At 63.7% G+C, this 25,901-nt stretch overlaps 1 protein-coding gene across 5 annotated transcripts in view; it reads left to right on the plus strand.

The window, feature by feature from the left end:
- Positions 1 to 25,901, plus strand: part of GRAMD4 (GRAM domain containing 4) — a 78,920-nt gene that overhangs the window by 46,437 nt on the left and 6,582 nt on the right. For 4 of the 5 annotated variants that reach the window (XM_060025831.1, XM_060025833.1, XM_060025834.1 and 1 more), the window contains 11 exons: positions 10,031 to 10,151; positions 15,760 to 15,821; positions 17,959 to 18,091; positions 18,447 to 18,472; positions 19,056 to 19,147; positions 20,443 to 20,534; positions 21,651 to 21,699; positions 22,755 to 22,826; positions 23,209 to 23,252; positions 23,328 to 23,437; positions 24,171 to 24,325. In XM_060025831.1, the coding sequence (XP_059881814.1) occupies positions 10,031 to 10,151; positions 15,760 to 15,821; positions 17,959 to 18,091; positions 18,447 to 18,472; positions 19,056 to 19,147; positions 20,443 to 20,534; positions 21,651 to 21,699; positions 22,755 to 22,826; positions 23,209 to 23,252; positions 23,328 to 23,437; positions 24,171 to 24,325 (956 nt within the window). The remainder of the gene's footprint in view (positions 1 to 10,030; positions 10,152 to 15,759; positions 15,822 to 17,958; positions 18,092 to 18,446; positions 18,473 to 19,055; positions 19,148 to 20,442; positions 20,535 to 21,650; positions 21,700 to 22,754; positions 22,827 to 23,208; positions 23,253 to 23,327; positions 23,438 to 24,170; positions 24,326 to 25,901) is intronic. The other variant, XM_060025832.1, reaches the window with a different exon arrangement.

Raw genomic sequence — 25,901 nt, forward strand, 5'->3', positions numbered from 1 at the left:
GGCTCCCAGAGCACCCCGGGCCTCCCCCTTCTCCCTGTTACACTCTGCTGCCTGCCTGCTCTGTGGGAGGTGGGTGGGGGCAGGCTGCGCCCCCGCGGAGCTGGCCCTGGTTTCCCTTCAGGGCCGTGCGCCTGGCTGCCGGGCTTTGCTCACGTGGGCGTCCTGCTGAGCGGGGGCCCAGTGAGGGAATTGACGAATTACGGTGCAGACGTCTCTCTCCCGGGCGTGCCCTCCCATCTTAGAAGGTTCGGGGGTTCTGAGTCCTATCCTGGGCAGGTATTCTGGCTCCCCTGGCCTCCTGCAGGCTTCCTTCCCATCCCCTGGCCGGCCCCGGCCATCTGCCGGGTCAGCAGATGCCACAGAGCCGGCAGCAGGTCTTGAAAAGGAGAGCATCATCGGGCTGGGAGCTGTGCCCTGTGACCCAGGTGGACCCTGTTGGTGCCCAGGCCCTTCCCGCCTGGCCGGGCTGTGGCTTCTACTCCTGGGACCCCGGCCTGTGACTTAGCTGCCGGCAGGTATGAAGCTACCTTTCCTGGCCCACCTGCGTGGCTGCAGAGGTGCAGAGAGGCTCAGGAGAGTGGCCCGAGAGTGGGCCTGTGTCAGGACGCGCTTGCGGAAGGTCACGGGCTCGTGGCAGGTGTGACGCCAGGATGCTCTGTGCTGGCACTGCTCACTGTGAGAGTTTGGCCAAGGCAGTGGAAGCGTCGTCAGTGGGGGCATTCGGGGCACGGCCAGAGGCGAGGAGCAGAGAGGTGGGAGGGAGGGGGCCAGCCAGGACCCCCAGCGCTCCCCAGGGGCCACTTGACCTGCTAAAGGAGGACTCTTCTTACGGCCCGCGGGGTCTCTGGGGGCGGGAAGACCCTCTCTGGGCTTGGTGGAAAGAGAGGGGATGGTCCCCCCTCCCAGAGCCAGCTCAGCCTCCTTGGCCCAAGAGCATCGTCTCAGGGGGAGTGTGGTGGGCAGGGTCGTGGCTCCCCACAATGTCCTCATCCTATCCCCCAGAGCCTGTGACTGTGTCACCTTGTGGGGCCAGAGGGGCTTTGCAGACGTGGTTGAGTTAAGGATCTGAGATGCGGAGATGGGCCTGGGTTAATCCAGGTGGACCCAGTGTCATCACAAGGGTCCTTGTGAGAGGGAGGCGGGGGGGGGGGTGCGGTCAGAGAAGGAGGAGGAGAGTTGACAGTGGAATCAGAGGTCGGGGTGATGTCCCTGATGGTGAGGGGTCAGCGGCCACGGAATGTGGGTGCCTCTAGAGGCAGAAGGGGCCAGGAAGTGGACTCTCTCCTGGAGCCAGCCCTGCGCACCTGGACTCGAGCCGCTCGGGGCCCATTTCAGACTCTGACCTCCAGAGCTGTGAGAGGGCACGCTCTTCCGCTCCGTCTGTGGTCACTTACTACAGCAGCAGTAGGAAATCAACATGGTGGGGGGGGCCCTGTGTGTGACGTTGCACCCCTGTCCCCACTTGCAGGAGACCCTCCCGGCCCCTGACTGACAGAGCAGGGGCACGAGGGGAGCCCTTTGCTGCCACAGGTGGTATCCGGGGCCGGCGGCCAGAAGGCCAGGCCACTGCGGAAGAGGCCACGAGCTGGGCTCTAAGCTTGGAGGGCAGCCCGAGGAGAGCCAGCTGCCATGGGCCCTGATGGCCCCTGGGGACAGGGGTCCCGCTGGGCGGCTGCCCAAGACAAGGCCGCCTTCTGAGTGAGCAGCTCAGCGCTTTCTGCCTGGCGGGAAGCTGGCCTCCTGTTTCTTCTCTATCCGAGAGGAGGAGGAAAATTGATTGCAGGGGTTTGTATCGTCTTTGTCCTGTGCGAGTAGCCAGCTGTGCTCTGCACTGCAGTTGACCTAAATATGTTGCCGGAGGGAGCAGACCCGTAATATCAACCGTCGTTGTGGGGTCTAATCATCGTTGCAGGCGTAAGGAGAGTTGCGTGGCCTCGGGGGAGCCATTGGCTCAGGGAAAGGCTTGTAGGAGAGCAATGATCAGAATGCTGATGGGTTTTATTTATTTAGCTGTCTTTGTGCCCCCAGGAGAGGGGGCACCTGGAAGAGGCGGGAAGGCTTCCTACGTTTGCTGTGAATTGGGACGAGTGGATTTGCCAGGCTGTACCCAAGCGTCCTCGTCTGCGGGGCCGCGTCCCCTCACTGGCTTGCGGCGGGGGGGGGGGGGGGGGGCGGCTGGGAGGAGGGAGGAGCCCGCTGGTCTCGGCCCCACAGAGCGCCCGCCCCCCCCCCCCCCCCGGGAAGGCCCAGGAGAGCAAGGGGCAGCTTGAGGGGGGATGGTGCCCATGGGAAGGGCAGGGCTGCGGGGGCTTTGTCAGGAGCCCAGGTTAAGAGGACATGGCCCGAGGCCCCCTTGCCTCCAGGACTGGAGTCCCAGACACGCTTGCAAGCCGGCGAGGAGCATGCCGGGAGCTTAGGGTGGGAGCTGCGTGTCCACACGTGTGCACAGCGGCCTGGCTGGCCGTCTCCACATGGGGGGAACCAGCTGCACTTGACCCCTCGCAGGTGAGTGGCGTGGGGAAGGGAGATCGGGGGCGTTGAGAAAGAAAATGTGGTTTCCTGCTGGTGATGCTGTGCGTGAGGAGGCATCTGGGGCTGCCTTGACCTTCGGGTCCACAGAGGTGACAGGAGTGTGTGTGGGTGTTGGGGATCAGAGGAGCGGATGGGAAGGCACCCGGCACCCCGACCTTGGCTCCCGGGAGCGAGGCTGCGGTGGCGGGAAGCCCCTCGCCTCTGTTTCCCCCCCGTGAAGCTCCCCGGCCTGCGAGTCCGCCCACGCCTGTCCTCGAGGGGCGGTGGGAGCCCCTGCCCAGCTGGCCGAGCCCGGGGCGGCTCCCCCGGGGACACACTCTCACTACTGCGGAGGGCCAGCCGCCGGAGCTCAGGGGGCAGGTCTCTGCGGGGGCTCCCCGGGAGCTTCACCCGAGCACCTGTTGTGAGCCAGGCCCTCCGTGGAGGCCTCCGAAGTGGGTCCCGCGGGAGGAGGCTAAGCAGTGCTCCGCGGGCGCTCAGGAGGGCAGGGGGTCTCCACGTGGCTCCAGGGCCCAGGCTCTCCCACTGCCGGTGGGAGCACGTCCTCTCAGAAGGGGGCCCCAGGGCCCCGCCTGCGTCAGGACAGGAGACCCGCCTCCCAAGGGTCCAGGGTCCAGCAGGACGCTGCCCCTGGGTGGCCCTGGCGTCAGTTCACGCAGGCGAGGTGCCTGGGGCACCACCAGATGCCCCCTCCGGGCAGGGTGTGGGTGCTCGGTCACGGCAGCGTCCCTGCTTTGACAGAGCCTGGTGCGTCCTACTTGCACAGCGAGCATTTGCTCACGGAGTTGTGTGCAGGCAGTGGCTTCTCCGCACGAGCAGGCTGACCTGGTGTGGGGCGGAGTGGAGGTCCCCGCGGGGGCTGGGGCTCCTGAGCGGATTACGTGTCAGGGCTCTGGACCCCCGATCGTCTGAGTGCCCCCCGCCACCTCCCAGCAGGTGCTCTGTGTGCAATTACATGACAGGTGGGGGCTCTGAATGCTCTTGAGTCCTCAGGGCCAGGGTCCGCGGGAACCCCAGTGCGAGGCGGGGGGAGGCTGAGGCCCGAGGTTTGGGGCCCGCGGGCCTGGCGTGCAGGATGCAGACGGCCCTCAGATGCTGGTGGTGGCCACTCACCCTTGGCACTGTTTGCTGAATTCCCACCGTGGCCCTCCCCGCCCACTGGTGTCCTCTCTGCCTGGTTCTCGACCAGCCTGGTGCATGCGTCCTGCAGTTCACTTGCTGAGAACTTGCTGTGCTGTCCCCACTGCCCAGAGTCCATTCACCGCATCTGTCCTGGCTTCCCCTTGAGCCAGGCTGCGTCCTGGGCCGTCACAGACAGTAATCAGATGGGGTCCTCTCTCTGGGGCCTGAGTTGGGGCATCCTGCAGCTGAATGTGACTTAGGAATGTGGCGTGCTTACCGGGGGTCATGTTGGCTGAGCCCCTCCCTGTGGAGCTGTGTCACCACATAAGATGGGAGGGGGGTCAGGGGCGTCTCTCTGGGGGAAAATCGCACTTGAGCCAGCACTGAGGTCGGGGGGCACCAGCACGTGCAAAGGTCCTGGGGTGGGTCTGACTGTGGAGGCATTTGGGCACCTGAGAGAAGGTTCCTGTGGCTCAAACCCAAAGAGCAAAGGTCAGAGCAAGATCAGAGGGCGTTGAAGCGGGGAGTGGGGTGTGGCCTCGGGCTGGAAGGACTCCCTGTGTGGCCAGTTTGGGCAGGACAGTGTCAGGTTCTGACTTACACTTTAGAGGAGCCTCTGACTGCTGTTTGGAGCCAGACTGTGGAGGGTGTGAGGAGAGCTGGGGTGCCAGTTAGGAAGCAGGGTGCGAGCCGAGATGAGAGAGGGTGGGTTTGGGGGTGCTTGGAGGAAGAACCCCGACACGTGAGGGTGAGGGCCCTGCCCATCTGCACCTGGCACAGGGCCCCTCTGCTGTAAATAAGCCAGACTGAGAGGGGTGGGGGCATGGCCCTCTTGGGGCTGGGGGTCTGAGGCCTGGCTTCCCGCAGCCCTGGAGCAGGGAGGGGTCTCTGCTCTTCACTCATTGCCTGGCCCCAGCTGGAAATGTCCCCAGGCCCTAGGCAGGGGCTCCCCCTCCCCCCGGTCCCCCGCTTTGTGCCGTCCCTATACAGAGTCTCTTCTGTGCCCCTGGGAGGCACCAAGCCCAGCGGGTTGGGAGGCCGTGGTCCTCAGGGAGACTAGGCGGCGCAAGGGCCGCGCTGCTTCACCCCAGGACTGAAGGGGGGTCTCTGGAGGAGGCCGTGGCTGACAGGAGCCTGGTGGGATGGCTCCCTGTGGGCTTGGTGTGGTGTCCTCTCAGCCCCCTTGTCTGGAGGGTTTTCTCCCAGGGGGTGGGAGGGGCCACAGGGCCCTGAAGAATGCTGAGCCACATGCCCAGGCAGCGCGGGAGGCCCCGAGGACTCCAAATATTTACCGAGCACGTGGATCCCGGCACTCAGCAAACCTAAGTATCTGCCCCTCGTTAGGGGCAAAATCGGGCGAGTCCTGAGCTCTCCAGGTGGGAGGTGGGGCTGGCGCCTGTCCTTCCTGCCCCCACCCTGGACGCCCCCAAGAGGCAGCAGGGTCTCCCCATGGCTCTGCCTGCACGGGGCGGGGTGGCCGCCGTGTAGACGGCGGCCGCTCTGCCAGCCCGTCTGTTTCTGGGACCTGGGGCTGTCGTACTGACCTTGGCCTGAATTTCGGGGTCTTGGGCTCGGTGAGGTGGCCAGGACAGGAGAGGAACCTGCTGGGTCCCTCTGAGCCCCATCCTGTCCAGAAAGCAGGCTCCAGGCCCGCGAGGGTCTCACTGGACCGGCAGCGAGGGCAGTGGATCCTGGCCTCCCCGGGCTCCAGTCCACGCCCCTGATTTTGGTGAGTTAGTTGGTCACATTCTGAGGTCTCAGGAATGCCTTTTGGGACTTGCCCAAGTGAGGCTTCTCCTGAGGGAATTTCCATTGCAGCCTGTCAGCCCCACGATTGGGGTGGTCTGTGACCCACCACCCGGACCATGGCTGCCACACGCCACACATGGATGGGGCTGACTTCTGGGTAGAGGGAGCAGTGAGCTGACCCTCAGCGAGACCCTGGAGCCCGCCGCTGCACGTACACCAGCCTCGGTCCCACCCAGTAGGCCGGTGACCCTGACCCTGGGCCGTCTTGGTGCTGGCTCGGAAGTCTACCGACCTCCTGGGCCCGGGGAGGGTCGTTCCTCTGTCACTGCTGTCAGAGTTAACGTTCCTCTTTCCGGGCGGGGGGGCGGGGGGGTGCTGCTCGGTCTGTTTTCCCTGAGGCTGTTGGAAAGGCCCCGCTTGGACATGGCTGGTCGGGGCCATGGGCTGGGCATCCGGGGTTCATCCTGCCGCCGGCTGACGCTCCCCGAGTGCTCCCGCGCTGTGGACACCGCGGACCGGGCACAGAGGCCCACCTGCTGGAGCTCCCTGGGCCAGAGCGGGCGGCACCTGCAGGGTCGGGCAGGCCCTGTGGTCGCAGCTGCTGCTGAGTTACACCCTGCAGAGGGCGCTCAGGAGCCAGCGCCTCACCAGTGTAGGCTGTTGTCATTGTCACCGAGGGATGGGGGTGGGGGGAAAGCATACGGACCGCAGGCTGAGCTGCAGGTGGGCGAGCACAGCCCCGCCCCGTGGGAGCCCGTGTGGTGCTTTGCCCGGGACCATCCCGGGGGCTCTGGCAGGCGCTCCCCCTGCTGCCTGGACGCTCCCCCCTCGGGTGCCCGGGGCTCGATCCTTCTCCGCAGCCCCGCTCACGTCTGCCCTCAGCTCAGGCTCACTGACCAGGGCTGTTCCTACGGCCCAACCTGCCCCCGCCCCCCGCCGAGGGCGGCTCTCTGTTTGGGTCACTTCTTTATCACGAGTGTCCGGAGCGTGCCTGGTACACGAGGCTGCCCAGTGCTCACTGGTGGAGCGGCCGATGCGGGCTCTGAGCTGCTCTGGTCCAGCCTGGCCCAGGCCGTCAGGTTTGTTTTGCGGCTTTAGCTGTTTGCAGAAAAGCGGAAGCGGGATCGTTGGCCCAAAGCAGCTGCCCGCGGAGGGGCCGATCTCTGGTCTCGGCCCTCGACACGCTGTCGCGTGGGGAATGTGTGTCTGTTGAGGATGTGACTCCACATGGCTTTGTAGCTGGGCCACGGCACGCGCTGCGGCTGCTGTGGCTGTGTCCCTGCTGCACCACTGTCCCATTTGTACGTGGGCCCCGGTGGAGCCGAGCGAGGGGGGTGGCGGCGGCCTCGTGTGCCTCTTCGTGGCGCCAGGTCCTCTGCCCTCCGTGAGTCTGGGGCCTGCCTGTCCCGGGTGGGCGGTGGCTCCTCCAGGGTCACACCTTTGAGAACGCTGAGGAGTGAGGGCTCACGTCCAGGAAATGCAGGAGGTGGGCAGAGGGATGAGGACTGTGTCATCGTGGGGCTGTGATGAGAACGAGCCCACCATGTACCGGTTTAGAAACAAGAAAAAGTGATTTCTGACGTGACTTGGGTCTCGTATCTGCAGGAGCCTTAGGCCTGAGGGAAGTGACCTAAGATTTCCAGGTGGACTTGATTGCATTTACAGTAATTACATCGTACAAAGGCCTTGGGGCGGGATCCTGGAGAAGTTGCCTGCAGCTACCTGTCATTCCCCAGATGTCTGTGGGGCGACCGAGTGGGGAGGGGCTTTGCGGGATGGTGAAGGAGCTCCCCACCTGGAGGACAAGGGTCCTGGTTGTAGCTGGGCTGTGCTCACTTCTGGGGGGCGGGGGCGGAGAGCAGAACCCCTTCACTCACTCACGCAGCAAGTGCTCGGGGCTCTCAGGTGCGCGGTGTAGACTGACACCAAGGCCCAGTGCTGAGCGCTAACTTATATATATATCTATCTATTCATCTATTTATCTATCTATCTATCTATCTATTTTTGCAGTACGCGGGCCTCTCACTGTTGTGGCCCCTCCCGTTGCGGAGCACAGGCTCCGGACGCGCAGGTTCAGCAGCTATGGCTCACGGGCCCAGCCGCTCCGCGGCATGTGGGATCTTCCCGGACCGGGGCACTAACCGCGTCCCCTGCATCGGCAGGCGGACTCTCAACCACTGTGCCACCAGGGAAGCCCCTGAGCCCTAACTTTAAAAATTTTTTAATTTATCGTTGATTTACAATGTTGTGTTAATTACTGCTGTACAGCAAAGTGATTCAGTTATATGTACATTCTTTTTTGTATTCTTTTCCATCATGGTTTATCCCAGGATATTGATATAAGTATCCCATAGTTCCCTGTGCTTTACAGTGCGACCCTGTTGTTTATCCATTCTGTATATAATAGCTTACATCTGCTAACCCCAAACTCCCACTACATCCTTCCCCCAGGCACCCCCTTCCCCTTGGCAACTACCAGACTGTTCTCTATGTCCCTGAGTCTGTTTCTGAGATTGGTTCATTTGTATCATATTGTAGATTCCACATATAAGTGATGTCGCAGGTTATTTGTCCTTCTCTGATTTACTTCACTTACACGATCATCTCTAGTTGCATCCACGTGGCTGCCGATGTGAGCCCTCACTCTCGAGTCAGCGCGTCATGCTTCCCACTGCCGGGGGCTCTGGTCTGGGCCTGCAGCAGGACCAGCTCCCCTCTGCCTCTGCTTGTGACCTTGGGCCTCCTGCACGGCGGCACTGCCCGGGCACGTGCACGGCGGGCGGTGCACGCATGTTCTCCCATGGTGGGAGGAGGCTGGGTCTTTCCTTAGCCCCACCCCCCTTGGGCTCTTTGCTCCCATCGTCCCTGCAGCCTGGCTAGGCCCCCTACCCCACCGTCAGTGCCCAGGTAGGAGGAGAGCCGGAATCCCCGCCCTGGACCAGACTTAGGAGCATCTGTGTCTTCCATGAAACTGCAAGACTTGTGTCAGGCTGGACTGGGCCTCTTCATCGATGCATAACTCACGTCTTCAGTAGAGGTAGCTGGGGTGCCTTGTGGGAGACACGAAAAGTGCAGGACTAGACTGTATGCACAGCGGGTTCTGGAACCTTCTTGCACACCCTTCTCCTTCTGCTCTTTGGGCCCAGCCGTCAGAGGGGTGGCCGTCCATGGTCCTGATCACCTCCTTGTCCACGGTGCTCTCTGAGGCCCCCCTTCCTTACTAAGCTCAGGCCGCCCTGGGTCCAGAGGCCCAGAGGGTCTGTGTCTTCACTGCAGCTCCGGCCTGGAGGTGGGAGGAGACCCGTCCTCAGGAGTGTGAGCTGGATGGCTGCTCACGGATCTCTTGTGTTGTGTGGTGTCGTCGTGCGGTGTCCGGTCGTGCAGAAATGCAGAGCGACGTCCACTTAGGGCGTGTGCAGCCACGTGTGTACGAGGTTCCTGTCGCCTCTGCAACAGATTTCCACAGACTGGGGGCTTAAAGTAGCCTCTTTATTCTCTTACAGTTCAGAGGCCAGAGGTCTGAAATGAGTGTCACAGAGCTCCAGCCAAGGTGCGGGCAGAGCCGTCTTCCTTCTGGAGGCTCCGGGGGAGACTGTGTCCTTGACTCTTCCAGCTCTAGACGCTGCCCGTGCCCCTGGCTCTTCACAGGCAGCGGGACAGCACCCTCCTGTCTCCTCTCTCTGACCCCTGACCCTCCTGCTTTCTCCTGAGTTTCCATCATTGTGATGACATTGGTCCCATGCACGTAATCCAGGATACACACCCATCTCAAGGTCCTTATCACTTCCGCAGGGTCCCTTTGTCCGTGTAAGGTGCTTAGTCACAGCTTCCAAGGTTAGGATGGCCCGTCCTTGGGGCCATTCCTCAGCCCACCCCACACTCTCAGTTAGAACAACAGCTACCTGGCACTGGCTTCCATCAACACCTGGAATAAATGTCGGGTCCTCATTCTGGCTTTCTGGGCTCTGACGCCCAGCCCGCATCTCATCTGTGACCCCTCCCCCCAGCCCATGGCCCCTCCCGCCTTGGCCTCTCCAAGGCTGCTCCCTCTGCACCCCACGCTCTCCCCCGCACCCCTACCCTGCCGGCCCGCGACCTTCTGTTCATCCAGGTTCTGACTCAGACACACCTTGCTGCGGCTTCTCTCGAGCACCCGCTCACCCTGCCACTGTACCCCTCACCGTCCCGCCGCACAGTTCTCAGGTGGTCGGCAGCCAGGTGGCGGAGCTCTCTGCCCCTCACATGGGCTTTGCTCTGCGGCCGAGACCTCCCAGAACTGTACCTGCTGCACGTGTGTCTGTGGAGTGACCAGGTGCCGCCAGCATCCCTTCCTCGGGGTGTCCTGCCCCCGTGGAGGTGGTTTGGTGAAATGCCTTTGGTGTGTCTATCTTGAATGGGTTTTATTTAGTAAAGACACTCTCACCCTTGCTTTGCCCCAGATCTTGCCCTGACTGTGTAAGAGGAGCCCCGGTTGATAGACTCCTGCGGGTGTGCCCCCCAGGAAGGAGCAAGAGAGCTGCTGTTGCCAGTTGTCTGAGTGCTTTGCAGACCAGCCCTCTCTCGGCACCTCTGCCTGGGGGGCAGAATGGACCACATGACACTCACCTGGGCTTCTCTCCCCTCACAGAGGAGGAGCTCCGGAAGCTGCGAGAGGAAACCAACGCGGAGATGCTGCGGCAGGAGCTGGACCGGGAGCGGCAGCGGCGGATGGAGCTGGAGCAGAAGGTCCAGGAAGTGCTGAAGGCCAGGTGAGGGGGGGTAGCAGGTGAGGAGGGGGGAGGGCCAGGTGAGGAGCCCAAGGCCAGGTGAGGAGCCCAAGGCCAGATGGGAGGAGGGGAGAGCCAGGTAACACTGTCACCCAGGTAGCGTTGCCCTCTCAGGGGGTAGCGGTCCCCTGAGCCAAGACCCAGCTCATACCCTGAGGTGGCCAGTCCCCATGAGCGGCCACCGCCGCCCTCCCAGCCCCTGCCGGACCCAGGGCATCAGGAGGGTGCGTGGGTGAGTGGTGATGGTGGGCCTGGCCCCGACTTTCTGGGCTGAGTCCTGCCCGTGCCCGCGGCGAGCTGCGATCCTGGGAAAGTGGCTGCCTTCCTGTGCCTCGGGGCCTGCATCTGGAAACCAGGCGGGGGGGAGTCTCAGCTGAGCCCTGGGAGGTCTGGCCGGGCAGGGCTGAAGAGGGACGCAGAGCCCCCAGAACCACCTGACGTCGCCCCAGGTCTTGGCCAGCAGTCGCCCCCAGGACCCTGAGACACGCCCCACTGCCCACTCGGACACTCCCCCGCCCCGAGCCCCTGACAGCACCCTCGGGGTCAGCCTTCCTTGGCCAGTCACCTCCTCCCAGCAGGGTCCCTCCATCCTGGGGCTGCCAGAGGCCGCCCCAGCTTCCGGAGGGGGTGGTGTGGACTCCCACCTCTGCCCACGCGAGCTCGGCCCCTGCCTCATGGTACCGCCAGCAAGGAGCGGGTCATTGCAGGGGGATATTTGCAAGTCCGAAGAGCTGTGTTCTTCCCATCCTGATAAAACCCCCCAGGGCTCCCTGTCCCTGTGTACAGTCCAGGCCGGCGGCCTGGCGGACAAGGCCTGGGAGCTGAGGCCGCCGAAGTCTCCATCCCTCCCCCTCACCAGCCTGGCCTCTGGCCCCGCATCCCTTGGTCCAGGCCCCCCTGGCCTGAGCGCACAGCTGTCTCCAGCTTGGGACACCCCAGTCAGAGCTGGCTTTTCCGTGGGGTGGCCTGGTGTCATTGTCGTTGCGGAGTGTCGTCACTACGGTGGGGCTCTGAGGAGAGCCCCGCTCCAGGTACCGCGCCGCGCGGGCTTCAGCTGCTGGAAAGGCCGAACCTGCTGTGCTTCGCGCTGGCCTCCTCTGGGTCTCAGCAGCTGGTTCTCAGCCCCAGGGAACGGCTGGCACTTGGTTCCCTGGGGGAGAAGGTCCTTTAGTTTCCTGCTCTGCCGGGTGTTAGGACAGCTCCGTGGGCTTTCCAGTGCCCCTGAACGAAGGCCATCTGCCTGTCCCACAGGTCAGCGTGACCCATTCTGCAGTTCTCTGGGGCTCCCCGCGGGGGCCCCGTGTTGGGGCAGGGTGTCACTTGCTTTGCCGGGCTACAAGGCCGGCACCCCTCCCTGGACCAGAAATCGGACCACGGCTTCAAGCAGTACTTTCCCTGATGTTAAACCTTATGTGAAAATCTGTAGACGTTCAAAGATTCAGTTACATTTGATAACGCAAAGCGGTGCAGCCAGTGACCCGACCTGGACGACTCTGGAGATCCAGGTGCTTGGCCGGGTGTGGGGTGTGTTCTCAGCCCCCTGGCCGGCCGGGCCTGGCCTGCATGGCGTGTCACAGTGCCGTCACCCGCACTGACGCGCTTCTGTCTGATGCAGTTTGTGTTCATGTGCGGCTTTACCAGAGGCCACGCTTGCCCTGGTGGCGGCGGGCGGCGCTCGGCCTGAGAGGACCCCGTGTGCCAGCTCCCTCTGCAGGGTCCATGTCTTCTGCCTTCCATCCTCCCACCACCCCCAGCCCACTCCGGGGGTTTCATCCTCGTCCTTTCACCAAAGCCCCTTGGGTGCCTGGCCCCCGATAGGTTCTGAGGCTGCAGACAGATCTGTTTCTCACGGGTCTGCTTGGGGACCAACTGGGGATTACAGGGAAGGAACATCTAGGCCCGGACCGAGGAAGTAGAAGCTGAGGGTCCTGGGGACCATGGGGTTTAGGAACCTTCTGGAAGCTGAGACCTGAGGGAGGAGAGGAACAGGGAGAAACAGGTCCCAGGCAAGGTGGGCAACTGTGTGGAGTGCCACGTTCACACCTGGGTGCGTGCGCGCGCGCGCGCGCGCGCGCGCACACACACACACACACACACACACACACACACACACACACACACACACACACACACACACACACACACACACACACACACACACACACACACACACACACACACACACACACACACACACACACACACACACTGGATCTGCAGGATTAAAACATGGTAGTTCATACAAACCTCTGTTTATCGTTCCGAAAGCAACATGGAGAAACTGCCTTTGACCTCCACTGGCCTCTGGTCAGGCCCTGCCCGGGGCCCACCCTTGGGTTTGCTCTCAGCGGCGCCTCCCACGGCTCCTCCGCCCTCCCGGCTGCGTTGAGGGGGCCGGAGGGTGCGTGTCATCCTCCTGTGCTGCACTGCCCACAGTGTTGGTTGGGGCTTTGGCCGGGGCACCCCGTGTGGGAACTACACAGACCCTGGTGACTGCCTCCTGTGCCCAGCCCGGCCCTGACGTGTGGCCCTGGCACCCCCCACCCATGGGCTTCATCATCTGTCCTGCGGCCTCGGGTTGTGGCCGGCGGGGTGATTAGATTCTGGGAAAGCCCTCCAGGCACACTCCACTCCAGACTTGTTCCGCTGACCGTTAAACGTCAGCGGAGGTTGTTCCAAAACATTTGGAAGAATCCACAGTTACTAGGAGCGCAAGGGCCGTTTCTTCTGATGAGGCCACCGCTCACTCCCCACCTACCCGGAGCTGTGGGTGGGCCCGGCTGGGAGGCCCTGATAGCTGTCTGCCCTCTGCCTTCCCCTTAATGTTTAGAACATCACTGCCGTGCGCTGTGTTGTCAGTCTGTTTCCCACGTCCCGTGCACGTCACAGGCACTCATGTTCCACATGTGGTGTGACGGGAAGAAGGTAAAATTCCCCGCCACCTGGAACACCTGCGCCCGTGTTGCCAGCCGTCTTTCCCTGCAGGCGGCTGGCAGCCCATTTATACCTAAATACCTGTCCGATTCTAGCGGTGACTATGTTGGGAAGATCACACAGCCAGTGGCTGTGCGGTATCAATATCCTCAGATGGTTCCTCAGATGGTACCAAGCACGGCACCCCAGACAGCCCTGCCAGCCACTCAGACCCCAGGCCCACCTGTGGCTGAGCGACGCGGTGTCCGTCAGGCCCACGAGTCCTCGGTAGCACACCTGGGCCCAGGCTCTGGTGGGAGCCCGTCTGTTAGTGCTTCCTGTGTGAGCTGCCTCTTCAGGACCCCCGGCCGGTTCAGGGAATGTCCTGGTCCGGAGGCCTGGACACCTGCCCAGGAACACAGGGAACCCAGTCTGGAGTCTCCTGCGTGCCCCAGCTCCCCTCCTGTTCCCAGTAAATCCCCGTTTGTCAGTAGCTCTGAGCATGGATGGCCGTTTGGGCAGCCTGGCCACAGGGAGGGGAGGGCGTGGAGGCCTGGCCCCCTCCTCTTCCACCCTGGCTCCCTTCTCTGGGACCCCCTCTGTCTCATGGTTCCCTGGCCACTGCTTCACGAGGCTGCAGGCTCGCCCCCTGCTCTCCTCTGATCCAGCTCGTCCTCCGCACTTCCTGCTTCGGCACAGCGCGGCCGGCATGGGTTGCAGTTCCAGGTTATAAACCCGCAGAGCGGGTCGGTTCACGGAGACGCTGGAGTGGGACTGTTCCCGGGTCTAAGCTTGTACTGCCCACTGCACGACCGGCCAACATCGAGAGGCGAGCTGTTGGGACAGGGAATAACGACTTTATTCCCAAATCCAGCAGACCAAGAGGATGGTGGGCTTGTGCCCCCAAAGAACCATCTTGCCTGACTTAGAATTCAGGCTCCTTTTTTTTTTTTGCGGTACACGGGCCTCCACTGCCGTGGCCTCTCCCGTTGCGGAGCACAGGCTCCGGACGCGCAGGCTCAGCGGCCATGGCTCATGGGCCCAGCCGCTCCGCGGCATGTGGGATCTTCCCGGACCGGGGCACGAACCCGCATCCCCTGCACCAGCAGGCGGACTCTCAACCACTGTGCCACCAGGGAAGCCCCAGGCTCCTTTTATACGAAAAGGGGAGAGGGTAAAGTGAAACACTTCCTGGTTCCCGTCAGCCCCCAGAGAGGATGTGTTCATTTCTTCCTCCTGCAGTCATTCACAGGTGGACCTGGGCAGGTTTCCTGTGAGCTAAACAGAGGTATTTTAGTTTAATGCTCATTACCTGGGAGGCAGGGTTCCCAGAGATGGGCCACTGTGTATAATTTAAGCTTATAGGCAACATCTCTTTAGTGATGAACTTGTGATAGGATGGATACAAAGGTTCTTCCCTATTACAAGATCACATTGTGTTAACAGAGCAGGATGCCGAGGGTCTCCCAGGCCGCTGTCTCTGTCCTGGCAGAGCCCTCCGTGCCCCCCCCCCCGAGTCCTGCCGAGGTTTGCCTGGGGTGCCACTTTTCCCACATCCTGGGATCTCTGCTGCACTGGGAACCACAGCAGCAGTGTGGCGTGTTGGTAGCCCAGGCCAGTGCAGGGTGAGGAGGGCAGGCGGGCTGGCCAGTCAGGAACAGGGCACTGCCCAAGGGAAGGGGGTCCGGCCAGCGGCTGGGGGCCAGTCCGTCAGGGCCTGTGGCTGAAAGTCAGGTCTGCGGTCAGGATCCGGCAGGTGGCCAGGAACTCCAGGGAGGCTCTGAGGCCGGGTGACTGCTGTGGTCAGGTGCAGTGAGGCCGCAGGGGCAGGGAGCCGGGCAGGTGGCCGGCACGGACCAAGATGGGACCTGTGCACAGCTTGCCAGGCAGGGGCTCATCCAGCCTGTGGCCTTGCATGCTGCTTGCTAAATATGTGTGTCACTGAGTACCTTTCCATTAGCAGGCCAAGTAACTAGTATGAGAGCTGTGTGTTCTGAGCTTAACATTAAATAAAGAAGCAAATGGGTCAGAATTAATAGGAAAGAAAAGAGTTGTATGTTTGAGACAGTGTTTGGTCATCAAAAAACAAGAAGTGTAGGACTTCCCTTGTGGCGCAGTGGTAAAGAATCCGCCTGCCAATGCAGGGGACATGGGTTCGAGCCCTGATCCGGGAAGATCCCACAAGCCGCGAAGCAACTAAGCCCATGCGCCACAACTACTGAGCCTGTGCTCTAAAGCCCGCGAGCCACAACTACTGAGCCCACGTGCCACAACTACTGAAGCCCCTGCGCCTAGAGCCCACGCTCTGCAACAAGAGAAGCCACCGCAATGAGAAGCCCGGGCACCGCAACAAAGAGTAGCCCCCGCTCACCGCAACGAAGAGTAGCCCCCGCTCGCCGCAACTAGAGAAAGCCTGCGCACAGAAACGAAGACCCAACACAGCCAAAAAAAACTAAATAAATAAAGTGTGCCCGTGAGGAATGCAGCTCTGTGCTTGCCCTACTGCCCTCACCCGGCATCTAAGCTGAGCAGCCAGGACCCCAGAGGGATCCCCGAGAGTGGGAACGGGCACTCTGGTGTTGGGCGTGACTCCCGTGAGCACGGGAACCTTGCGAAGCCGGGACTCATCATGCTGTCTTGAACTAACAGAGATCTTGCTTCTTCTCCCCCCTCTAAGAGCCGAGGAGCCGCCCGCTCAGCAGCCTCCGAAAGGGCAGGCCCAGGTCAATAATGGAGCAGGTAGGCCTGGGGGACGAAGATGCGGTGGGGGTGGGGGGGTGGTTCTGTTCCCGGGCGCACTTGCTCACTTCCGGGGATCCCCTCCTGTTGGAGCTGGGTTAGTGTCTCTGATTACCGGTTGGTGAGTCTCCGTAGCAGATGCAAGGCATTCGATCAAAACATGAGTTTATTTTCTCCTAAAAATACAATGCGACATCTCTCCCAGCCCTTCCCCGAAGAGGAATCATGTCGTGGTCACACTGGCCGCTTGGCCCCTGGCCTGGCGACCTGCTTCCAGAGGCCGGCTGTCCTGACAAGGGGGTGAGTGGGGGGGTGGGGTCAGCTGCGGGCATTGTGTCCCAGCTCCCCCAGGTCAGGACGCAGAGCTCCTTTCAGTGCCTTTTCTTCCCACTCCGGGCTAGAGTTCCTTATCTCCCTCAGCACTTGGTGCTTTCTGAAGCTGTCCTTCAGAGGATGGCATGGGAGGAAACTGGGCATCTCAAGGGGCCGGATTTGTGGTGCACCCAGGCCCCTCGCAGGCTGAGAAGGTGGGAGAGGGGATAGGGTTAGGGTTGACGGTAGGCCCCTGCCTGTGCTGGGGGCTCAGGGCGACAACAGGAGGGCCTCGGTTAAGCCCTGCCCAGTGTGAAGGTGAGGAGACCAGGGCCCGGGAGGGAAGGCCCCTCAGGCTTCCGCTCCAGGTGGAGGCTGAGCTCAGACCAGAGCCGGGTCCTGACCCCCCACCTGCCGTCCAGAGAGGGAGACGCCTCTTTCCCAGGGCCCCGGTGCTGGGCCCGCAGACAGGCCAGCCGGCTGCGGCATTGGCTGCTGTGTCCACTGGGTCACAGTCCCCTGGGTTCTCAGGGTTCATGACCAGTGGCCCAGGTTCCAAGCCAGGAGCAGCGCTGGAGACCCCCCCCCCCCCGCCAAGGCCCCTGCTGTGTGTGGAGTTGATGAGCCTCCTGTGCTCGTGGGAAGTGTCAGAGGAGAGTCCTTCCACCCTGTCCCCACAGCGGGGGTCACCGTGTCGTGCTCTGCGTGGGAGGTGGGGAGTGTGGGTAGGGAGGGAAGGACCCCACCAAGCACAGCCCCGAGGATGGAGGTGGCGGGGACGGGTGCTCTGCGTGGTGCTGGGGAAGAGGGGCTCGGGAGCGCCGTGAGGCCTGTCCACTCGGGCAGCCCGCCTGACCTAGACCCGGAGTCGGCGAACTACAGCTCCCTATCTGCCTTTACATTGAAAAAAATCTTTTTACACTTTTAAATGGTTGAAAAAAAATCAAAAGGATTTGACACGTGAACGTTGCATAAATTTCAAATTTCAGCGTCGTCAGTGTGGTTTCATGGGGACGCAGCCACGCCCGTCCCATTACTCACTGTCCGCGGCTGCTGTCCAAGCGGTTATAGGGCTGAGCCTGCCTAGATCCTCCCGCTAAAGACCCTGTCGTGCTCCAGGTGGGCTGTGAGAACCCGGGCCCTTGCCGCCCCTCCTCTGGGCATTTCTGAGCCTCGCGGCTTCTGTGTGCGCCGCCTTCCATCCCCCGGCCTCCGTCCCTTCGAGCTGGCAGCACATGACCACCTGCGTGCAGTCCATCCCCCTCTGACTGTGGTGGGACAGCGCCTCCTGCAGGCGATTCCACGACCTGCTCTCCGAAGGGACAGACTTGTTTCACGAGATTCGGGCTGGTTTTCTTGAGTCTGACATGGATGACTTCAGTCACTGGGGTCCCCCGCGGACCACAGCCGCTGACGCACGCCCACTGGCTGTTCCCCAGGGTCCGGGTGTCCCTGGGAGTGAGCCCACCTGGCCACTTCCCAGACCAACCAGTGTGCCTGGCGGGGGGGGGGGGGGCGGTCAATGCAGCACCGGTGGTGGGCTGAGAGCCCGCCTGGACGGCACCTGTGCCGGGGACAGCCTCCAACAAGCCGGGGTCGGTGTGAGGAACACGGGGACCCCCGGGGTCTGCATTGGTTGGTTTGCACCTCGTGGTGAAGTGGATCGGGCTCTGTTCTCAGGGCACCCGGCCCCTCACAGTTCTGGCGTGGATATGCCCTCGCCAGCCCGGCCGGGAGCCCCACCTGCCAGTGCCCCCGCCTCTGCCGCTCTGTAAGGCCCCTCTCGGCCTGCTGCCCTCACCCGGAACCCCACCCCGTCCTGCAGACCGACGGAGCCAGGGGCTGTGCCCCCGTGTCCAGAAGTGGTTCTATGAGAAATTCGGGGAGTACGTGGAGGACTTCCGGTTCCAGCCCGAGGAGAGCACGGTGGAGACGGAGGAGCCCCTCAGCGCCCGGAGGTGGGGCCCAGGTGGAGGTCGGGGTGGAGGGGCAGCTGTCCCGGCAGGACAGGACTCCTCGGGGCCGACAAGCAAAGCCCGGGAGGTTTCGCGGGGGCGGCCGCACGGCCGTGCCCCCCAGTCAGTGGTCGTACTGGTGCTTTGCGACAGACGCCACGCGGGGACGGTGGCGACGCCGAGAGTGCCTGCAGGCCGGGCCGGGCCCTCAGACTCGGGTGGGGGCGGCGTGGGCGGGAGACAAGGAAGCCTCCCCCCATGGGTCACCTGTGCTCCCCGAGGGCCCGCAGGGAGCTGCGGGGTCAGGACGCGGCTGCGGCCGAGTGGGTGCTGGCGCTCATCTCTTCCCCCCTCTTAGGTTGACCGAGAACATGAGGAGGCTCAGTAAGTACCCGGCGTGGACTCAGTAAGTACCCGCTCGTCGCTGTGGCTGTGTGAGCCGCTGGGGCCGGGGCTGCCCGGGCGGTGACTGCGGTCTTGCACTGAACTGGACTTGCTTCCGGAAGCACGCTTTTCGGAGTTCCCAGCCCAGCCTTCTTCCTAAGGCTGTGGGAAGTATGTCCCAGGCTCACCCCGTCTGTCTGTCCGCCCCTGGCCCGTGGCCAGAAGCCGAGTTTCCCTCCAGGCCTGGGAGCCCCAGCGAAACGTGGTGATTCTCCAGATACTTGTCAGGGCCCGGGGTGTGCGGACTAAATCCCCGTTCCCCGCCTGCGGGCATGGGCCAGGGCAGACAGGCAGACAGACATCTCCCCGCAGGGATGGAGCATGGGCCGCAGCCAGGGAGTGGCCGCGGGAGCGCTGGCCTGGGGTCAGGCGCGCCGGGAGCCCGCGACGGTTGGGGTTTGCTTTGCTCCTTTTGGTTCCCTCCCCCTCCCCGCACCGCCAGCTGGTGCAGCAGCCGGACTGCCAGGTATGTCCGAGGGCCGGGCTAGTGCTGGCCTGACCGCATGGTCCGTTCTGTCCCCAGAGCGCGGTGCCAAGCCTGTCACCAGCTTTGTGAAGAACCTCTCTGCCTTATCCGACTGGTACTCCGTCTACACGTCTGCCATCGCCTTCACCGTGAGCGCTCCCCGCGGGTGGGTGGTGGGGTGTGCACCCTCCCTGAGGTTCCCTGAGGGACCCACCCATCCCTGCCGTGTGGGACAGCTCCCGGCCTCGGTGTTTCCGTGTGTAAAGCAGGCTGCAGGGCAGTTGTAAGGACTGGATAAGGGTGTTGTAGGGTGCAGCCTGGGGCTGGCAGTGGGGCTCCCCGCCTGCCCGGAATCCCCGCAGCAGCGTTCTTGGGAGAGGGCCTCGTGCCAAGCTTAGGGCCGACTTTCCCAAGTGGGATGGGGAAGGGCCGGTGGGGCGGTCTGTCTGCTTGTGCAGAAACCAGCCGTCCCTCCCATCAGGCACCGGCGCCTGGGGGAGGCTTCTGGCGGGCGCACAGTGGCCTAGGGGCCAAGCAGGCCACCAGGCCTGGGGAAGGTAGGCGGCGTTGGGCCAGCGTCACGGGGTGCTTTGGGGAATACAGGCCCAGTCGCAGTCTGAGTTGTCCTGTGGTGGCTGCTCCCAGCCCTGCCCGGGGAGACCCTGCTGTCCAGCGGGAGGAGGATGGACAGGGAGAGCCACAGCCCCCAAAGGCCCTATCTCTGCAGAGGCCCCCATAGGTGGCCTCCACCTGAGAGGGTCCTGAGGGCCGCCCTGAAGCCCCAGGGGCCTCCCGTCCACCAGGGATGGGTGTTGTGCACATGCAGAGGACAGGCCGTGGTGGCCAGGGGCCAGCCCCCCTCACCCTGGAGGTCTCCTCCGGCCACCCTCACACGCACTCTGCTCCCTGGGGCCTCGGCTGCTTTGGGTCCCAGCTCCCTAGTTCCGCCCGTGTGTTACGGCTGAGCTCACCCTGCCCGCCGTTCAGACCACCTGCCAGGCCTCCTCCTGAACCCACTGCATCCGTCCCCTACCCTCTCTGAGTGCCAGCGCTGTGACCAGCACCCTGCCTGCCCTGTGGCGCGGGGTAGACTGTCAGCAGTGCTGGGTACGCGGATGCCTCCGGCTCTGCCAGGTGGCCAGGACCTCTCTGTAGGGTCAGCCCTCCTTCTGTGATCCCGGGCCACGTCCAGGACGCTCCTTCCGGGGCCTGACCGCTCCCGGCCCACCCAGAGCAGTGTTTCCGTCTCCCCTCCTCCCTGAGTGGGTTTGTCTGCGCTGCGTGCCCTGGTCCTCGGGACTGCGGAGGGCCGCTGGGGCCTGGTCTCCCTGTCTGCGAGTGCGGCCTGCCCGGCTGGGGGAGAGAGGGGTCTGGTCTGTCCTGACCCACGCGGGCAGGTCGCCTAACCGTCTCCCTCCCGACCCGTTTCTCTCCAAACCCGCAGGTGTACATGAATGCCGTGTGGCATGGCTGGGCCATCCCCATGTTCTTATTTCTAGCAATTTTGAGGTTATCCCTCAATTACCTCATAGCCAGGTAGGTGCGCCGGTGTGCTGCGTGTGCGCGGCTGTGCCGTCTTCCTGCGTTACACGCACGGCAGGGCACGTGCCGAGCCGGCTCTGTGTCATGTGCTGGCGTTTTGGGAGGTTGTCCTCTAATAGTCCCCGAGCCCCCAGGAGGATGGTTTGCTGCAGCGGGCAGGGTGATCCCCAAACCCCGGCAGCTCTGTCCAGCAGGCTGCCAGCGGGTGCCAGCTTTGGGGCCACTCTGGCCCCTCCTCCGGTCGTGCTGCTTTTGGGCAGGAAAGTCCCCCCTCCACACACACCTCAACAGTGACATCCCAGTGGGCGGAGGCGGGGTTGACGGAGCTGCAGCGGCTCTGTGCCCTGGGAGGTCCCCACTGGTCGGGGTGCAGGTGCCAGAGAGGCGCTGGGACTCAGCAACCCCAGAGCCCAGGGCCACGTGGTGTCTTCCCTGCGCCCTCTCCAAGCACCCGCTTTCCATCTCGAGGCTGGGGGCGGGCGGCCCTATTGGAAGCCAGCACGCTGGGGTGGGAACCCCACGTCCCCGGGCCCTCCCGGGTCTGTGTGGACCTGAGGTCGCCCCACAGAGTGAACCCCAGCTCCACGTCGGGCCTAAGAGGGGGCCCTGCCTTCTGTATTTTCACTGAGCCGTTCAAAAGTTCACTTTACACTGTTTCTCTAGGTGCTTCTCTGCGGTTGCCTAACTTGGTTCATTTGAAAATGTTTCTCGTAGAAAACTTTTAAGCGCTTATGAAAGGGTTCTCCGTGCCCAGACTAGATGTGGTTCACTAAAGTTGTTGCCGTTGCCACCCCCTTGGCTGGCTTGGAGAGGCCCGCCACCTCCGGGGGCTGTAAATGTGCCCGCCCCGCGGAGGGCCCTGGGGGGGGGTCTGTGGGGTAGCCTGGGCCATCGCCCCTGGGGGGGGATCTGTGGGGTGGCCTGGGCCATCCCTCTGGAGCCCAGGAGGGGGTCCTGCTGGTCTCGGCAGATGGCTCCTGTCCCAGTGGCCAGAATTTCTGGGGGCGGCTCCTCGTTGGGAGCACAGGCCTGGGGACTTGGCGTCACCCCTCTGCGGCCACCGCCTGCAGACGGTGCTGTTGTAAAGACGTGCTGTCTCCTGTTCGCCAGGGGCTGGAGGATACAGTGGAGCATCGTGCCTGAAGTGTCCGAAGTGGTGGTGAGTCGTGGGAGGGGCTCCGTCGCCAGGGGGCCAGGCTCTACCTGCCAGTGCTGTGCGGGGGCCGCGGTCCCCCTGCCAGGCGGGGAGAGGTCGGGGAGGAGGCCAGCCGCCCCCACCCGGAGCCGCGTGGCCGCACCCTGACCCTCACCAGCTGATGCCCGAGCGCCCTTCACGGGCCTGGGCTCGGCTGCGTGGGAGGCAGGTTGGCCTGGCCGGGCCTGGCCTGACCTGACCCTCCTCAGCTGGGACATGATGTGGAGGGGAGGTAGCGAGGGGGCCCCTGTAGCTGCTCACAGCCTCCCGTGGAGGGAGGTGGACGGTGGACGGGCTGGACCAGTTTTTATTGGTGTCCATCACGCCTGTTTACGCTCTGGCTGCTTTGGGGCCGCAGAGGCACACGTGCTGTCACCTGGCCCTTTACAGAAAGTTTGCCCACCACTCTACGGGGGACGCTGGCCCGTGAGGCTGAACCAGCGGGCACAGGCAGGAGGGAGGCCACGGTGCATGCGTGGGCTTCATCAGGTGTTTGAGCACTTACCGTGTGCGTGGAGCACACAGTAGGGGTGCAGGATGTGGTGGTGTCTGCAGGGGCCCCTTTAGACAGGGGTCAGGGAGGGTGTCTCTGGGGAGGCAGGCCCGTGCCCTTTGGCCCTGGTACCTGGAGGTCTTAGGGAGGTTCTTGCTGAATGAACTCAGACAAGCAGGACGAAGTCGGCCCCCTGCTGGGACCTCAGTTCCCCCGCCTGTAAAGTGCCGGTGGGTGCGGGCTCTGTGGTCTCAGATGCGCCTCTGAAGGTGATCTGTTCAAGCAGCCCTGCCCACCTGGGGGGGCTGCCTACCACCCTCTCAGGCACCAGACGGGAGTCATCTAGCACAGCTGCCCGTGCTGCCCCCTCGGGCTGGGCCCCCCAGGGATGTCCGTCCCTCTGACTGTGTCGGGGCAGCAGAGACCTGGTCCCTGCCTGGGCTGGGAGGCCTCCTTGCTGTTTTTGTCAGTCATTTCTCTGAACTGATAAATTTCAGTGGAAATTCTCTTTCCCCTTTGACTGAAGGAGCCTCCAAAGGAAGACCTGACCGTGTCTGAGAAGTTCCAGCTTGTGCTGGACGTCGCCCAGAAAGCCCAGGTACCGCTGCCGGGCTCCAGGTGGGGGGACCCCAGCTACCCATCCCTCCAGACCTGGCTCGTCTGGGAGCTGACACCCGAGACAACCCGGCTGGTGGGGAGGGCCCTCTTGGCTTGGTCTGACGCCGGCGCCCCAGTTGGCGGAGGCCCTCCTGACCAGTGCCAGGCGAGCTCCTGGGAGGGTGCGGGCCTGGGTCCCTCATCTTGAGCGGTGCCTTAACCCGTGATTCGGACCGGACCGTCACCCGGTCCTCGGCCTGGGAGCGGCTGGGCAGGACCACGGGCTCCGTGGTGCTGGCTGTGGTCTCCCGGGTGCTGGGCGTCTCCAGCATTGCCCTGTGGCCCCGGGGGTGTGTCGTGACCGCAGCTGCTTCCTCACACAGAACCTCTTTGGCAAGATGGCTGACATCTTGGAAAAGATCAAGAAGTAAGTTGTCAGCCCCTGGCCGGCCGCGTCTAGACTGCGCCCGCCACCTGACTGAACCTCCCCTCTCCTCTCCAGCCTGTTCATGTGGGTGCAGCCTGAGATCACCCAGAAGCTGTACATCGCGCTGTGGGCCGCCTTCCTCGCCTCCTGCTTCTTCCCCTACCGCCTGGTGGGGTTGGCCGTGGGTAAGGAGCCTGCCGACGGTCAGCGCGACATGCCGTCTGATCAGCACCGTGAGCTCTGTCCACGGTGCGTGGGTTGGGGGCGGGCAGGGAGCACCCGGCCTGAGCTGGAGTGTTGGCTGCGGCAGTCACACAGTTCGGGGGCCTCATGGTCTGGGCACTGTGCCCACCTGCCCTTCGGCCCCCAGCGTGCAGGTGGGTCCTCGGTCTCTCGCCCCCTCCCCGCCCCCCTCACCAGGAAAACCAGGGCAGGCAAGTGAGGCCGTGGGGGGAATGACAAACGCCAACTCAAGTGCAGCGTGCTCCGGGCTGTCTGTCTCGTTTCTCTGGGGACCTGGGCCAACGCAGGTGCCCTGACCTGGAGGCGGGAGCCCCTGGCCGTCACTGCCGGCTCACCTGGTCAGGCGCGGGCAGGCTGGGGACGGGTCCCCCGCAGTCCTGCTCACGTCCCCTTTGGAGGATGGTGGCTTGTGGTTTTGTTCGGTTGGTCGGTTTTAGGGACAGGTTAGTGTTTGGCCTGAGCGACCTCTGCGTTGGAGGTAACAACAGACACACAGAAGTGGATTCCCTTTCAGCTGGGGTCACTTCCCTGCCCTGTGTAACCACACCAGGACCATCGGCCCACATGTGGGTCCTGGGAGGCCCTCCACGGAGCGCCCGGCGGGGCAGGGACCACTGCGGCCACAGGGGCAGGGCTGCAGGATCCTGGAGAAATGGGACCTTATTCTGCCCCTAGGACTCTACGCCGGAATCAAGCTTTTTGTCATTGATTTTATCTTCAAACGCTGCCCGAGGCTGAGAGCCAAGTATGACACTCCCTACATCATCTGGAAGAGCCTCCCTACGGACCCCCAGCTCAAGGAGCGCTCCAGCACTGCTGTGTCACGCAGGGTAGGCCCCGCAGCGGCCGGGAGATGCGCCGGCCGCACTCTGCTGTCCCTCACTTCCGGCTTGCGGGGAGGCTGGTGTCTCTGATTTTCGGGGCCCTTGAAACAGACAATTTAAGACAGCTGCGGGGGTGGATTCGCCGTGACCGGCTCTGCTGTCCTGAAGGTCCAGGGCGGGCACCCTGGGGCCGGCCAGCCCTGGGCAGGGGACAGTTGCTGGGGGAGGCTGTGCAGCGCTTGGAGGCTGGTCGGGGGGCCCCTACCCACCTAGACTGGTTGGGCCCCGCCAGGTGAGGCCGGCCCCCAGGCCAAGGGCAGGAGGGTACAGGGCCTTGGCCGTGACTACTGAGACCCTGGGAGCCTTGGGAGCAGGGAGCCCTGGGAGTGACTGCTCTCTGGGTGGGTGCCGGGTCCCTGCTGTTCCCGGCAAGGGTACAGCAAGGCCGAGATGGGCACATTTTGTGCTCACGGGCTGGGACTAGGTGGAAGGCCATGTGGGCATTAGGCACCCTGTCCAGAGCCAGGACGAGGAAGGCAATCTGGCCTTGGTGCTCTTTCTGGGGTCTCAGACTAGTGGGGAGGTTCTGGGCTCAGCAGGACTCCCACGGAGGTGTAGGAAGGCTTCCTGGAGGTGGTGACGTTGGATTTCAGAGTCTCGTGTATGAGTGTCCTCTGAAGAAAGGGTGTCTGGGAACTGATGCTTTTGTCCGTGGAAGGGAAGCTCTGGGTCAAGTGTGGGTCAGGCTTCCTGGGTTCTAGGACAACAGAGCTTGTTGGGGCCCCAGACTCGCAAGCCAGGTGTGCAGCCGGGCAGGCAGTAGCAGCCTGCACCTGGGGAGCCGGTGGGTGGGCTCTGGTCACGCAGACGCAGGTGGACCCAAGGGCTGAGGCCCAAGAGCAGGCAGCCTGGCTCCCTGAGTGTCACAGACCCGAGAGGCTGGGGGTGGGCTTTCCGGGGTGGAGGGCGACCCCCCCAGGGCGTCCCGCGGCCGTGTGTCTGCGCGTGCTGCTTGCTCCGCTGGTGTTTACCGCCTCGTGTCGCGAGGACCCACCTTTCCTTCCGTGGCCGCACGTGTGTGTGGTCCCGTCCGGCCAGCTGTCGGGACACGACAAGGTACGGTGTCCGTGTGGCACCCGCACCCCCACGCCGTGCCCTGATGCTGCGCGTTGCTATGGTCTGACTCCATTTGACTTGCCAACCTTGCTCTCGGTGGCCTGTCCTGCGGCCGGTCCCGGTGTCCGCAACGCGGGCGTGAGCGCCTGACGGTTCCGCACTGACCGCATGTGCTGGGTCGGGCTCGGCACAGTGCCTGGGGCGTGGCGTCGCGGGGAGAGGGTCTGCCCGCCGCAGCCGGGCTGCCTCTGCCCAGGCGGGGGCTCGTGGGCGAGGAGGACGCGACCCCACGTCTGGGTGGGCCTGCCTCTGGGCTCGTCTGTCCGCGTGTGCGCGGGCGGGGCCTGGGTGGGGCGGGGCGAGGCTGCGTGCCTGCGTGCGTGCGTCCCCTGAGCGGCCCCGCCCCTTTCCGCCCCCCCCACCCCCCCACCCCCCCCCCCCCGGGCTGGCGGGGCTGACGGGGACG

This window comes from Delphinus delphis, chromosome 11 (genome assembly GCF_949987515.2).
Source record: "Delphinus delphis chromosome 11, mDelDel1.2, whole genome shotgun sequence".
NCBI classification, from domain to species: Eukaryota; Metazoa; Chordata; class Mammalia; order Artiodactyla; family Delphinidae; genus Delphinus; species Delphinus delphis.